The sequence below is a fragment of the Cucumis melo genome, chromosome 4, assembly GCF_025177605.1.
Source record: "Cucumis melo cultivar AY chromosome 4, USDA_Cmelo_AY_1.0, whole genome shotgun sequence".
NCBI lineage: Eukaryota > Viridiplantae > Streptophyta > Magnoliopsida > Cucurbitales > Cucurbitaceae > Cucumis > Cucumis melo.
In genome coordinates this window covers 17,147,180-17,163,020 of record NC_066860.1, presented here as the reverse complement: position 1 = coordinate 17,163,020, position 15,841 = coordinate 17,147,180, and the positions used below count along the sequence as shown (strand labels likewise).

General features: G+C 34.7%; 1 protein-coding gene across 1 annotated transcript; it reads right to left on the bottom strand.

The window, feature by feature from the left end:
- Positions 1-14,347: 14,347 nt before the first annotated feature.
- Positions 14,348-15,544, bottom strand: LOC127148944 (uncharacterized). The gene is made up of 2 exons (XM_051083378.1): positions 15,348-15,544; positions 14,348-15,098 (listed from the first exon to the last, which is right to left on the bottom strand). Exons 1-2 carry the CDS (start codon positions 15,542-15,544, stop codon positions 14,348-14,350), a joined length of 948 nt encoding a protein of 315 aa, XP_050939335.1.
- Positions 15,545-15,841: the final 297 nt, after the last annotated feature.

The window sequence follows — 15,841 nt, the reverse complement described above, 5'->3', positions numbered from 1 at the left end:
TTGTTAGAACATATGTATAGAATATTTTTTGAAATTAATGAAGCTTTCATTTTAAGAAAAGGTATTCACATTTGTTCTGCTATACTTGAAAACAACTTATATAAGTTAAGACCAACACGAGCAAATTTTGTCTTAAATACTGAGATGTTTAGAGCAGCTGAAACTCAGAATAAAGACAAAAAGTTTCTTCCAATGCCTTCTTATGGCACTTAAGACTCGGTTACATTAATCTCAATCGGATTGGGAGATTGGTTAAGAGTGAACTTCTAAGTCAGTTAGAAGATAACTCTTTACTTCCTTGTGATTTCTGTTTTGAAGGGAAAATGACCAAAAGATATTTTACTGGAAAAGGTCTTAGAGCCAAAACACCTTTAGAGCTCGTACATTCGACCTTTGTGGATCAATGAATGTCAAGGTTCAGGGAGGATACAAATATTTCATTAGTTTCATTGATGATTATTCGAGTTATGGTCATGTTTACCTAATTCAGGACAAGTCTGATTCTTTTGAAAAGTTCAAAGAATATAAGGCTGAAGTTGAAAATGAATCAGGTAAAACAATAAAGACATTTCGATCAGATCGAGGTGGAGAGTATATGGACTTACGATTCCAAGACTATTTGATAAATCATGGAATCCAATCATAACTCTCTGCACCTAGTACGCCTCAGCAGAACGGTATATCAAAAAGAAGAAACCGAACTTTGTTAGACATAGTTCGCTCTATGATGGGTTTTGCTCAGTTACCAGATTCTTTTTGGGGATATGCTTTAGAAACAACTATCTATATTTTGAACAACGGTCCCTCTAAAATTGTTTCTGAAACGCTTGCGAAAGGTCAAAGAATTTGAACAACTTTTCATGAAAAATATTTCATTTTTTATCTATTTTCGTTAAATAGAAAGATTTGAAAAAGTCACATGGCGAACCAATTAAGTACCCAAAAGACCTTACTCATCCGCATGCTCTATTGATTACGTAAATCGTTAGATTACTGAGACAGACACATTCTTTATCTGTTCAAGAGCTTGATGGATCCTATCCTTAAGACTTTCCCTATAGTTAGCAGGCATGGGAGGTGGTTGAATCTCTCTCTTCTTTAAGAAGAAGTTTCATGCCTGACTTTAGGGAAGAGGGATGAGATCACCCTGCTGAGAAAGCCGTCCTTTTTCGACGGGGTCAAGTTCGGGAGATTCTTCTAGAATTAGCTTTTAAGAAAAGTCATGCCTGAGATTTCTCATAATCATGAGAAGTTTCAGTCCGTAGTCAAAAAAGAAAGCTCCAGATGAGTTGAGCTGACGTCAATCGCTAGTGCTCGCTTTGGGAGATGAATGAAGAAGAAGGATGAGGGGAAACTCTCAGAATTCTTTCGCAGCTCAACTCATTTGGAGCTTTCTTTTATCCCCTGGGCAAGAGACCAATAAGAAAGCTCCAAATTCAACCAAAGAAAAGAAAAGAATGATCGAAGCGACTGAAAGCGCAAAGAATTTGTAGCGAAGAAATCTACCATATCTAGTTTTTGTCCCCATGCCTCTTGAGTTGAATTCTCTTTATCAGATGACCTCTAACTTTCTCAATATTCTTTTCACCTTCGTCTTTCTTAATATGAAAACTTATCTAAGAGACAAGTAGGCGCATTATAGGAATCTCACGGTACAACCCAATGGAAGAGACCGTGGGATGTATTGTCATATATTCCTCACCCACTTACTATGAACTACTTCCCCCATTCACCTTGTTCATAGCTCATGCAAACACTCTCCGAATGGAGTCCACTCCTATGCACGACCCAAAGCCCTGCATGAACCTCATGGTGTGAACTCTTGGAGACGCTAGAGCTAAAAGTACGATACTTTTCTCCAGCTGAAGTGTTCTAAAATGATTTTGGGTAAATTATTCAGGATTTAATTTAGGCTAACTTAAATAAATCCTAAATCTAGGTATAACATCCAAGCATAACATTTATACTGGATTTAACCTATGATGTCTATGTGATAAACCAATTTTATTACCTTACATCTCTCACGCATGCTCATAAAATTAGGTTAACTAGGCTCAAGAATCGATTACGATCTCTAGGTAGGAGGTGTTCCGTAAACCGTTAACTTAAAAACCTTAATTACTTAGTCATCTTATCTGACTTGTTGACAAGATCGAATCAGGTGAGCCTCTTGTAACCTAGTTTTACAAGATATCGACCTAAATCTAATTTAGGAAGATATGGTATTAACCTAAGTGAGCATGCACCTTATAATTATTATAGATTTTAAAGTCTAATTTATTTTATAACAATTATAAAACTCTTAGACTAACCTATAACCTTTCATCTAGAATAATAACAAATTAATATGGCATTTTGATTTATTTAACCTTTTAAATAAATCAATTATTGATTAATTTCATTAAATCATATTTAATAAACTTAATTCAATTAATCTTTAAATTAATCATATTAATTTAAACTTTAACAATTAATTAATCACATTAATTAATTTCTATATTAATTTCCTAACATGCATGAACATGTTAACCTATGGTGGGATTTTAAAACTATATGTCATACAATATGCACTACAATTTTAGTAATAATTAAATCATACATCACATGCAAGATTAATTAAAACACTCTAAAATAGATTGATTTTGGCTCTCTAAATTAAGTTAAAACTAAATTATTACAATAATAATTTGATGGAGTACAATAATAGTTTAAAAACTTTGCAAGATAGTTAAGCAGATAGAGTTTTAGATGAGTGATCGTTTACCAAGGTGAACGATCGTTTAGAGATGCCAATGAAACGCGTACCATACACAATCGCTTAGCATGTAAATGATCATTTAAGCGCTTAGCGTTAGCGTACCTTACATGATCGCTTAGCGAATGAGTGATCGTTTAAGAGGTAAACGATCGTTTAGCGCTAGCATACACATACCTTACGCGATCGCTTAACGGATATATGATCGTTTCATATGCAAACGATGCGCGTACCTTACACGATCGTTTAACATATAAACGATGAAGTCACCTTCAAACGATTCACGTACTTTACACGATCATTTAGCTGGTAAGCGATGAAGTTCACTGGCCCAAGCGATGCGCATACCATATGCGATCGTTGAGAGGGTGAACGATAGGCTTGATTCATCTCCTTCTGAGCTTCTTAAACAACATCATCTTCTTCCCGCATGAACAAATTACAGCCTATACTCAAAACTCTAATGACTCCAATAAATTACAGACTCTTTGCAAAAATAAATTAAGCCACCAACATGGCTAATTACAAAGATTAAAGCAAATAAACAACTTAATTTAGAGCCAAAATCAAAACTAATCTATTTTAGTTCAACCATATCAATTTATCACATAAATTATAAGATACCCACCATATGCATATGAGTGAAGCTAAACATGCTTTGATACCACATGATGGAAAAAACACTAGAGACATGCTGCAGCGGAAGATATAGATCATGCTTTACTCTATATGCATCTAAACGATTTAGAAGTTAACAACTACATGCTATGCGATGGTCCTAAGCGAGGAGCCTAAAAGGTAAACGAAGAACTTACCTTTTATAGTTCTGAGCTACCTGTTTGAATTCTTTTCCTTCTCTGCCTGAATATCATGAACAAGGACAACCACCAAGCTGATCTACTATGCTCAAGACCAAGAACGGAATTGTGGGACTCAATTTTTGTGAAGTACAACATAGAGAGAGATAGGAAGCATATCGTTTTGGTTTTGTTTTTCAGAGAAAACCTCATCTCTTTCTCATTCGGTAATGAGAAGTTTTATATGAAATTTACATGCAAATTACATGCAATTTATTTCATTATGTTCAACACCTAATCTTTTCATTAACTCTTTAATGAAATTAGTGTTCTTTAATTCACAATCGACTGCCACATCACCCACTAACATTTAGTAATTAAGAAATTAGTCAAAGGGGTATTTTGGTCATTTGACCAATTTTAGTCAAAGTCAAACTTTGACTTTCCTTAGTCAAAAGTCAACTTTTTGACTTTTTACTAATTTTCCCGTCTTGACTAATTCTAACCTCCCGAGTATGAATCCGCATTCATTTTTCTAAAATTTAAATTATATTTGAATATAAACCGGGTCAAAGTTTTGTTTCTCAAAGTTAAAAGTCAACAAGTTGACTTTTAGAACTTTGATCGTTTCAAAAACTTTTCAAGCTTTTAAATATGAATCTATATTCATATTTATTTAAATAATATTTAAAAAAAACTTAAAGTTTATTTCTACCGACTTATATGTTATATATTTGTCGTTTCTCTCTCTTATCTTAATTCGAACAATTCGAGTTACTTCAACATATTTCTTCTTAGTTGAATCCATATGAGCTAGTAGGAGAACCTAATGGACCTATAGATCATGAGCTCCAACGATTCGAGAGTAACTGGCTAAACTCTTTTAGACCAAGCTTAATCAACATTCGTTAACTAAAGAGTCATTCCACTAAAGACTCTTAGTTGCACTTCCCTCACTATAGATATATTTCTGTCCACCTGATATAATCATAATGGGTAAGTTGATCTTTCACAGGTTGTTCGTAATCTTGGCTGGGTCAAAATATCATTTTATTCCCGATATTACATCTTGCTCGTTAAGACCCATTGATCCACTATTGAACAATTTGTTTAAGGTCCAACCTCTAAACCAGAATCCTTCTCGGGCCAATGAGAAGGTGGGGCCCCTTATTCAAGACTTGGATTCAGTCCTTAAGGGAACAACCTATCTACTATCCCAGAAGTTGGTAGGAGTGAATTCCATCTTGCACCTTATGTCCCTAGCTATCCACTCGGTCTTACCCTTGAAATGGGAGGCTTATTGGGCCAGTGATGTTGAGCTGCCCTCACCTATGCAGATCTAAGGATACTACCGAATGAACATAAGTTCATAGTTAGCTCAGGATTAAGATCGAGTTACCTAGGTCATCATAAATGATATAGTCAGTTTATAGTTTACGGTGTTATAACTAAAAGTGACTATTTTATGGTTCCAGTCTTATGCAAACCATTTACATAGGACGTCCCGACTCCCATGTCTCTACATGAATGATTCAGGATTACATCGTTTGTACTAACTATGGAGCGGGCCGCATCCATAGTGTTTTTCCAGAATAAGGCGCTCAACCTTATTCATACACTATAGTCTATTTGGGCTATCAACTTGAACTTAATCCATGTTTATGTCTCTACATAAAGTTCAAGTGTAATTAAAAAACTCATTAAAATAGCCTCGAGACCTTAATTTATTGGTTTTAAGATTATAGCATTCAATACTAAATTTTATTAAATCAAATAACAAAGTACGAATTTTAGGACACAAATTCCAACACACTGTATGTCTGTTGAAGGGGTTTTGTCTTATTTTCATATGTGTGTTTTTGTTTTAAACCTATGTATAGTTGGTCTTTTAACTGTAACAAACTTAAATTTAGAGGGTTGGAGTTAAAGTTTGTTTCGGTGTAATTTTGGTTGCTGTTAAATGTCTGTGTAAAACTTATTTAAAGTTTGTTTAAAGAAAAGAGTTTGTGCTCAGTTGTGTTTAAGTTATGTCGTTTAGCTACCACTTTCTTTTCTTTTAAAGGTTAAAGGCTAAGGGTCAGCTGGTATTTGTTAAAAAAGGGAGTGACATTGGTTGACTTCACGCCGTCTCTCGCGTCAAGTGTAGGTGGTTCAAGAGGGGTTGTGACAACTTGGTATCGGTGATTAGTGGGGTGATTTTAATGCATTTTGTATTAGTTTGAGAAGATGGATGGTCGAACTAAAAGTGACAATGACCTTTTTTATTTCCATCAGCTTAATGATTCCAGGCTTTTGGATTTGGGTTTTCGTGGCCCTCGTATTACTTGGTTCAACTGTCACCATGATTCGGCCACCATATTTGAACGATTTGATTGGTGTGTGGCAAATGAGTCATGGCATAATTTATTTTCTAAGTGTCTAGTGAATCATTTGAACTTCTTGCAATCTGATCATTGTTTGATGAACCTCTCTTTGTATCAGTCACATCTTTTAGCTACTTGTCCCCATAATAGCATTCTTTGTTTTGGTTAAATCACTCAAATTGTGCTTTTGTTATTTTGTGTGATTGGGAATGCTTGGATGTCGTCTCCTCAATTAGTCTAGAATCTAAAACTTGAAGTTGTATGCTTGTACTTATCCAATGGGGAAGGTCGAAGACAAGTCATTATAAATGAAAAACCTTAAAGGCTTTGCAGCAGATGCAATATGATATGGTTAATTTGGGTAATATGAAGTCTAATTCCAATCTTCTTTAGGCAGAGGGTCATTTAGAATCTCCCTTATCCGAAGAAGAACTTTATTGGAAACAATAATTTAAAGAGCGGCTTAAATAGGGTGATCGTAATATTGATTAGTTCCATAATCGAGCCTCGACTTGAAAGAAGAAAAATAGTATTCTCGTGCCTGAAGATTCTTGTGGAGTGTGGCACTATGATAAATCCAAAATATGTGATATGATTTATAATTTCTTTATATCTTTGTTTTGCTCTTCCGATCTATGTAATAGTGCTCTTACTTTGGTTGTTGACTTCTAATAACTTGTAAAAATACAAGTTATTATAACCTTTTAAGGAGAATAATGGAACCAAAATGCGTGGTAAGTGTGTCAAACACATAACTTATAGTGTAAATTCATAAATATTCAAAAATACACTTTACATAAGTCTCCATGCTTTTTTCACCTTGTTTTTAGTGTCTTAACACAGGATTATGAAGAAAAGAAGAAGCTAGTGAAGTTGATTTGACTTGCTCAGAAAGGCTATGCGAGAAGAACCCGTCAGACAAGTACAATTTCTAGGCCAGGTGCTAAGTCATCACGAGAGAAAAGTTCACTAGAAGACAAGAATGGTAGTTAGAGTTGATTTGACTTGACAAAGCTGCAATCAGCGCTGACATGCTCAGAAGAATAGAAGTTTCCCGCCGAAAGCTGCCTATAAAAGGACTCCTCCTCTATCAAATCAAAGTGTGCTTGAATGGGCCAAACCCTAGAGAGTGGTGGAAAGGAGTAGCCTTTCCATCGTTTGTAAAAGTATTTCTTCTTCTTCTTTGATCAGTTTGTAAGTGAAAGCTTAAAATCCGAGTAGAGAAGATTCCATCGTTCCCTATTTCCCCCTAACTTGTAATGTTCTTTATCTTTACTTTCCATTTTCATTCTTTTTTGTACTATATGTTGTTCATATCGTACAACGGTTTAAGGACTACATTCTTCAAAATATTACATGTTTATACATTTTCAATACAACATTCCTTTATTGTTCATCTATCAAAGTGTTATTTGTAGTTTAGTCTTGTGATAAGTTCTTGATAAGAAGCTTAGCTTATAAAGCTTATCATGTTAGTTGAGCTACAATCATCACTTGGCCAATGTATATCGCCAACTACTCGAGAGAGAAATTAACAAGGATATGGCTAACATGCACAAGGAGGAGTTTGGAGACAAACTCCATCTTGGCGAGTTGACTACTATCACCTGTACTTGACACTGAGAAGTTGTCACCCTTAAAAGAGAAGTTTTATAAGTCTTGTAAAAGTAAATGCTTCTAGATAGATCTCGCTTAGCCAAGCGTTATCATTTGCATCTCGAGAGGTGAACAAGTGTGGCGTTTAAGGCACTAAGAGGTGGTCGCCTTAATCATAAGGTAGTTAATTGGGTTCTATCGCATCAATAGCTTAATCCTCTAGTAATGCGAAGACCTTCCTTCACTCTTTCTTAGCGCAAGTTAGTTCACAATTCCATCTTGCCACCATTCTTATTCCCCTTTTTACAAAATCTCTAGTGTAGATAGTAGATATAGTTAAACTTACCACTTTATATTGTATAGATAACTATTTTATACTGTCTAGATGAAGAGTAAGCCTTAGAACTAAGATTTAATGTCAATTTCGTGTGTTTGATCCTGGATTGCCTAGGAAACCTGTTGTTTTGCTCATACTTGGGAAAGCAATAGGAAAACTTGTACTCAACGATAACTTAGCAATTACGAGAGGATGAGAGACATAGAGAGCATTTCGCATGCAATGACCATGTCTCATCGCATTGAATTAAATATAGATACATGACAACACTATCCCCTAAGTCTGAATAACAATAATATTTCCTAACAACTTCATGTATAAAAAAGTTGATGATGTGGTGAATCCCCATTCATTGTGTTTCCATATGGCCTGCATCAAATTCACCTTAGTAAATCGCCTGGATTTGACAATTTATCTGAGCCTTTTTATTGTTACTATCAGTCTATGGTGGAAGCTTTTGTTACACAATGTTACCTTCTGATCCTTTTAAGGACAAGATGTCCCTAATTAGTTGATTAATGATACTTTGATCCTTTTAATTCATAAAATGAAACATCTGGAATGTATTTTTGAAATATCGTCCTATTTCTTTGTCATTTACAAGATTAAGTACAAGGGCATTATGAACAAAATGAACGATAACCTAGATTAGGTAATTTCTCCTCTACAGAGTGTGTCTACTGATAACTATTACAAATATAAGTTATTATGGCCTTTTAGATAAAATAATGAAGCTTTAATGCAAAAAACAAAAAAAAAATTGGAAAAAGACGCGTAACAAAATAGATAAAACAAGATGATGACACATCACAAGTATAAAAAGAATATTATGCCTCTTTAAAACTATTTTTATGTCTAAATGTAGAATTTTAGGCAAAAGAAAAGGAGTAGCTAAGCAAAAAACATCAGGTGATGAGATGCACAGTAACCAAGCAATAAGAGGAATGATGCTAGGCTATCCAACGTCACTATAAGACAAGAATGGTTTACGCGAATGTCAAAAAAGACGAAAGGGATGTCTGTGGTTCCAGGTAGCTTTATCAAAGAAATAATGACACCTAAAAAATGTTAAGTCCCATAAAGCATCTCCTACAAATACAAGGCTACCTCCTGATAACAAAGTGTGTGAGAATTTGGAGAACAAGCTCAACTTCATCGCTTACTCCCCTTTTGTGTTTTAGGTGAGAGCCTAGATTATAATCGATAGAAAACTAGAAAATGGAGCCAATGAGCATAAGAGGTTATACGCAGCAGCTCGACTCAATTCTTTATGCTTTTATTTGTATTTTATTTTTACTTTGTATTTGTAATTTAAACCAATGTTTGAAAGGCTTAAAATTTTATTTATAAATAATGCCAATTCCTACTACATTCATTTTCCCATTTCTTTATCTCTTTACAACATTAGTTCTCTGTAACATGATATAATGCAAGACATAATTAGTACTAGAAAATATGGATGTTTGTTCTATTCATCTTGTTCAGTTGAGTGCTGAAATTAATACCTCTTTCTCTTCAAGAGAAAGATTGAAGTATTGAATGTTGTTAGAATGAAGCATTTAATGTTGGTCACTCGAAAGAGTGAGTACTTGGACTTAACTAAACAAGTGATTTAAGGATGCTATCAGATTGCATTTGGACTCATATCTTGCTATCGAATGCTTGGAGATTGCTTGATTACAACTTTGTGAAGTATTAGGTTAAGATATTGCTTGCTAATTAATTGAATGGGCATCGATCAATCTAACCTACAATTGAATTTGTATGAATATTTAGTTAGGTACTTGAAAGCTAAATACTCCACCTAACTAGCCCCATACCTTAATACAATTGATATTAAATTTGAAAATTTTGTATGATTCTCATCAATTCGAATGATATCAATTATTTACTTTGGACAAATCTACTGTCTTTTCCAATGGATTTGGTTAGGTGAAAGAAACTTTTGGAGTTTAATAATGAGAAACCCATGATCGAATACCTGGAATAGGAAATTTCGTATAATCGAAACTAGGTTCTTCTAAAATTGAATTCACTTAAATTTACTTCTCTTGCAATTTATTATTTAATTTCTAGCAATTGTAACCAACTACAACCCTCCTCATTGGGTACCTACATGAAGGAAACTATTTGCTTGAGAAATTCATGTGCTCCTTGTGTTCGACCCTGTCTTGCCATTAATACTAGCTCTTATGGACATTTTAATAAATTATTTGACCCGAATTTAGACAAAAAAAAAAAAAAAACTACTTGATCATTGAGAAATGGAGTTGTGAAACAACTGTTGAAATAACCTTATAATGGTCTACAACCAATCTGGATGGTCTATTGCGATAGACTTGATGGTTCATAAATCTTTAATTGAGTGGTCCAGTACAAACTTGATGAACATAACGACTAAACCTTCAAGAATAGCCATTTCTTTGGGTGGTCTTGGTATAAACTTGATGGATAATTGTAAAATTCAAATCTTCATAGCTTAATATCGAGTAATTTGTTTCTAACGCAAAGTCGATTAAGTTGATCCTAGTAAGAACTAGATATGAAGTCTTCATAACTCAAATTTTGAGTGGTCTATTGCGATGACTAGATGAAGCAATAAACATGAATATGAAGGTGTGACCGTCTTCTATGAAAAAATTCAAGTAGTTTAGAGTTTTCACATTGATCCGAGGTTCTATGTGCATGACCTTAAATATAACGCTTATATCGTGGAATAAATAAAAATTTAAGGAATAAAACATGTAGTGAGAGTCTTAACCATATTTGTTGAAAGTTCAAGAGGAAACACACTGTCTATAACAAAATTGTTGCCTCATTTTATTATGCATAAATTCAAATCAAAAGACATTGATGTTTAAATTTCTACTTTTTTTTTCTTTGCTTAGAGAAAATGTTTATTATTGTTATCATATTGAAATGCTAGTCATTCTTTTGGTTGTTGGGAATGCCTTGTTTTTACAATTTTAATTTACATATATTGGAACTGTTTGATGATTACAAATCTCGTGTTTTAATATAATTACATATCTATAATTTGTTTTAGATCTAAATAATAATCTCCTACAAATTGAGAGAGAGATTTCTTTCTTTTGATTTTTTGTTATTCTCTCTGACCATTTTTTCATCGATGAGTTCACACTTGAGTTGGAAGGTTGTGTTAACCTTGAAGAGCAACAAAAATATGCACTGAGGTCGCATTAAATTTTACTTTCTAGAAAGTGATCTTTCACGTTGCAATAATGCTCAACCTTTGATTCTTACCCCAACAACCAGTAGATTGCTTGGTTTACTCAATTTCGAACATATATTACGCCCTTAGCATCATTGAACATCAATGATATTGTTGATCATCAGGCAAGGTCCCTTAAAAAATAAGGTTCGTAGTGTTCTTAGGCATCTGGGTATCTTCAAAGTCCTTGATTATCTCACAAAACATCATCGCGTGAAGTGGAAAAATTTATTGTAATTAATTATGATAGTTGGTTGTTCCTCTGGTATGTTGATTTTAATAACTCGAAGGAAAATATGTCCAGGAAAGCTTTAGAAAATATATTCATATTTTCATACAACCACGCACGTTTGCTAATTAATCTCAACCACACATATTCTTATAAGATAGGCTTATCAACTTACGATTCAATCCACGTATATAAATGATTACAAATATAGCAAAATTTATTGGTGATAAATTTTATTATTTGTTTTTTGAATAAGGATACGTTGGGTTGGAGGTGCACCCGAGAATCTCCACTGGTTGAACACCCCCTTAGCACCCTCATCATCTCTTCTTCATTAAAATATTGAAAAAATTACAACAGAAAGCAAGGATGACAAAATACAAACAAGGGCTAGAGATAAGCCCAAATGAGGAATTAAAAAGCTTGAAGATTAATGGCAATAGTGCTAGCGCACTAGCTTGAAAAGGAAGGGGATCTAGTGGCCCAAAAACCTGTCAATGCACGAATATTTTCCCAAAGATTTATGATGGATGAGTCTTTTTATTTAAATTTACGATTGTTCCTTTCCAGCCAAATATTTCAAAGAGTAGATGATATGATGTTGAATTTTATAATTTCCTTCTGTTGTCTTTGGTCCATGTTGCACACCTCTGCACATAAAGAAGAGGTATTTGAGCGTTGCATATTTCATCTAATCAAGTTTTCAAATTTTCTCCACAAAGATTTGGTTGTGCTACAATGAATGAATATTTGGTCAATGTCTTTAGAATAGTTTCTGCAAAGAAAGCACCAGTTGGGATAAATATTAAGAGCAAAGATCATTTTTTGAATAACATCAGTTGTGTTGATGCATTTGTGAAGAAGGGACCAAATCTAAAATCTGCATCTTTTTGGGATCCTTGCTTTCCAAAGTTTTTTGAAAGTCCTATCATAGTTTGCATTATTCAAATTAGCTTCAGCAATGGCTTTTTTAACAGATGCAATGGAAAAGGATCCACTAGGATTTAGACTCCAAATGGGGAAGTCTTTGCCTCTATTTGCATTTGATGTAGGAAGAATCACTTTGATCCCAATTGTCTTTTGTAGAACCATTCTGACAATGAGATAAAGCATAGAGTTCTGGTACATGGGAAGCCAATGGCCTAAGGTTACTCCAATTTCCTTCCAAAAAGAGATACTTTCTCCGTTGTTAATACGCTACTTGATCTTCCCACTAAACCAATCCATTGCTTCGATAATATTTCTCCGCAGGGCTTTCATGAAACTTTGCCTTCAATCAATAGGATAGTCCTCAATGTAGGAGGTAGAGAATTTTTCCATAATTACTTTTCTCCAAAGCGCTACTTTTTCAATTTGGAATCTCCATAACCATTTGCAGAAAGGAGAAATTTATGTCAACAAGTCTGTGAATGCTTAACCCCTAAATTCGGATGCAGTAGTGACTTTTTTCCAAGTTAACAGATGGGTAATTTTTTCGCCATTGCGATTTTTCCAAAGAAAATTTCTCCAAAGTTTTTCAATAGATTTGTAAGCACCAATGGGAGCTTGAAAACCAATAATTACTTCCAGCTACTTAATTTCTTTTGAGTTTTTTCAATAATATTGTCCCAAAAATGGATTGAAGAAGGCTTTCTACCTAAAGGGACACCAAGATATTGGATGGGCAGAAATTGCTTTTGTATCCCCCAAGTATTTGCGATGGCATCAACTCTGTCTGTATCCACATTTATGGGCAAAACGGAAAATTTAGAAAGATTGATGTTAAGGCTAGAAGCTTTTTGAAGAAGGAAAATAACATTTTTAAAAGAATTAATGGATTCCTCGTCGTCCTCCACAAATAACAGTATGTCATCACAAAGAGTAAGTGGGTGAGGTTTGTCTCATTGTTGAATTGTAGCCCCTTTAATTTTGCTTGGTTTTGTAAGTGTTGCATCAGTCTACTAAAGTAGTCCATGGCCAGAACAAATACAAAAGGGGAAAGGGGATCTCTTTGTCTAATACCCATGGTGGGTTTGATTCTTCCTCTTGGCTTGCCATTGATAAGGACAGAATATTGAACACTCAAGAAGCAGGAATACATCCAGGATCACCGTTGATTTGGATAGTTTTTCTTTAAAAGGATGTATTCAATGAATTGTCAATCAATCTTATCGAAAGCTTTTTCCACATCTTATAACTAGGCCTCTAACCTTTTTCAATCTCCAAAAGTTGATGGTTTCATTAGCAATTAAAATAGCATCCGTAATTTGTCTATCTTTGACGAAAGCCATTTGATAATTCGAAATGGTATAATGAGGAAGGGTGATTTTCAATTTGTCAGGAAGAGTTTTAGCAAGAAGCTTGTACATAGTAGTAGTTAGACTTATTGGTTTGTAGTCACTCGCTAGGTCGCATTTTTTTTGCTTCGCAATTAATGCAATGTAGGTTTCATCCATCACCTTGTTGATAATACCATTACGAGAGAAATCAGAGAAGATGGACGTGATATCAGCTTTCAAGTCTTTCCAATTATGTTTAAGAAATTCCATTATTGATAGGCTCTTATTTAGTAATCTAATAACACTCATATACTCGAGAATTGTATCGATCTTAATTTTGCTGAAAAATCATTTATATTGTGCTATATATATTTGCTAATGAATACTATTTTATGTCTAATTGCTAACTCATTTAAAAGACATGAAATTGCATCTCACAGAGAATCCTTCAGGGGTCGTGTTTAGGACCTAATCTGATAGAACACTGATTTGGTGATTCTACTTTTATTGATATCCAAACGTAATTACAATATTTGATAAAAACGGAAAGCAAAACAGCACTACTAGGATCTCAATCCTTCCCTAACCGAAGCCAAGATACAATATTCAAATTTAACAGAAAATAAAAGACAGAACAAGAAACTAGAAAGCAAAGAAAATTCAGAACCAATGTACTACTCCTCTTGTCTCTCAAGGAGTGAGTTAGCCCTCTTAATTTCAGCAAAATTCTGCACCCCAGCTTCTGCTATCTCCCTGGCTTAAATCCCTCTCCAATCCCAACTAACTGTTGGGCCCACCACTACAGTTTCCTCCCTCCAAATTCTCCTTCACCTCTCTAACTAACATATCCTGTGCCCACTTCCCCTTATTTCTCCTATTATTTCTCCTATTATATGTGAATAATATTGGTGGTTTAACACTACTCTCCTCCTCCAAATCCACCTTCTCCTCAAGGTGGAAGTCAGGAAACTGATGTTTGAAGTCATTACAGTCTTCCCATGTGGCCTCATGAGGTGGTAACCCTTTCCAACTTATCAGCACCTCCCAGTCGTTTGTGTTAGGATTCTTTCTGTACCCGTATACTTCATCTGGTTGTGTCATCCATTCATGGTTTTCTGTTAGGTAAGAATCAAGCTGTTGTACTTGAGTATGATCCCCTAGCACTCTCTTCAGCTGAAATACGTGGAAAACCGGATGAATAGCTGCTATACTAGGCAAATCCAGCTTATAAGCTACTGGACCTATCTTTTCTAACACTCTGTATGGACCAAAGTATTTTGGAGACAATTTTTCGTTGTGCTTCCTTCGCAGTGATAGCTGTCTATATGGTCTGAGTTTTAGGAAAATCATATCATCAATTTGGAATTCCACAGTTCTTCTCCTCAAATCCGCATGTTTTTTCATTTTTTCTTGAGCTATGCGTAAGTGTTCCTTTAAAGTTCCCAAGGCAATGTCCCTATCTTTGAGCTGCTGATCAAGAGTAGAGTTGGGGGTTGCCACATCTCCATAATAAAGCAAAGGAGGTAGAAGCCTTCAATAAACAGCCTCGAACGGTGTAATGCCAATTGAGCTGTTGTAGGTGGTGTTATACCAATATTCTGCCTAGTGTAGCCAATTGGTCCACTCCTTTGGTCTCTCCCCACAAAAACACCGGAGATAAGCTTCTAGCCCTTTGTTAACCACCTCTGTTTGACCATCGGTTTACGGATGATATGTTGAGCTTCTATGGAGTTTTGTGTCTGCCATCTTAAATAGTTCATTCCAAAAATTACTACCAAACTCTCTGTCCCGATCAAAAACAATGGATCTTGGGTAACCATGTAACCTAACAACTTCCTTCACAAAGAGCTCTGCCACAGATTTAGCCGTATAGGGGTGTTTGAGTGCCTTGAAGTATGCATATTTACTCATTCTATTTACCACTACAAATATAGCTTCAAAACCAGCGGACTTAGGCAAACCATCTATGAAGTCCATAGATATGTCAGTCCATATGGTATCCGGTATTTCTAAGGGAGAAAGTAAACCAGCTGGTGATAAAGCAAGTGTCTTATTTCTTTGACAAATCAGACACTCCTCACAGTACTTCTTTATATTTTTTTTTCATACCATCCCAGTATAGTTCTCCCGTAATTCTTTTATAGGTTCTTAAGAATCCAGAATGTCCACCAAATACTGAATCATGATAGGTGTAACGCCCCAAAAATTAAGATAATTTTGGAGTTAATTATCTTAATTTTGTTTAATTAGATTTAATTTATTGGGCGTTATTTT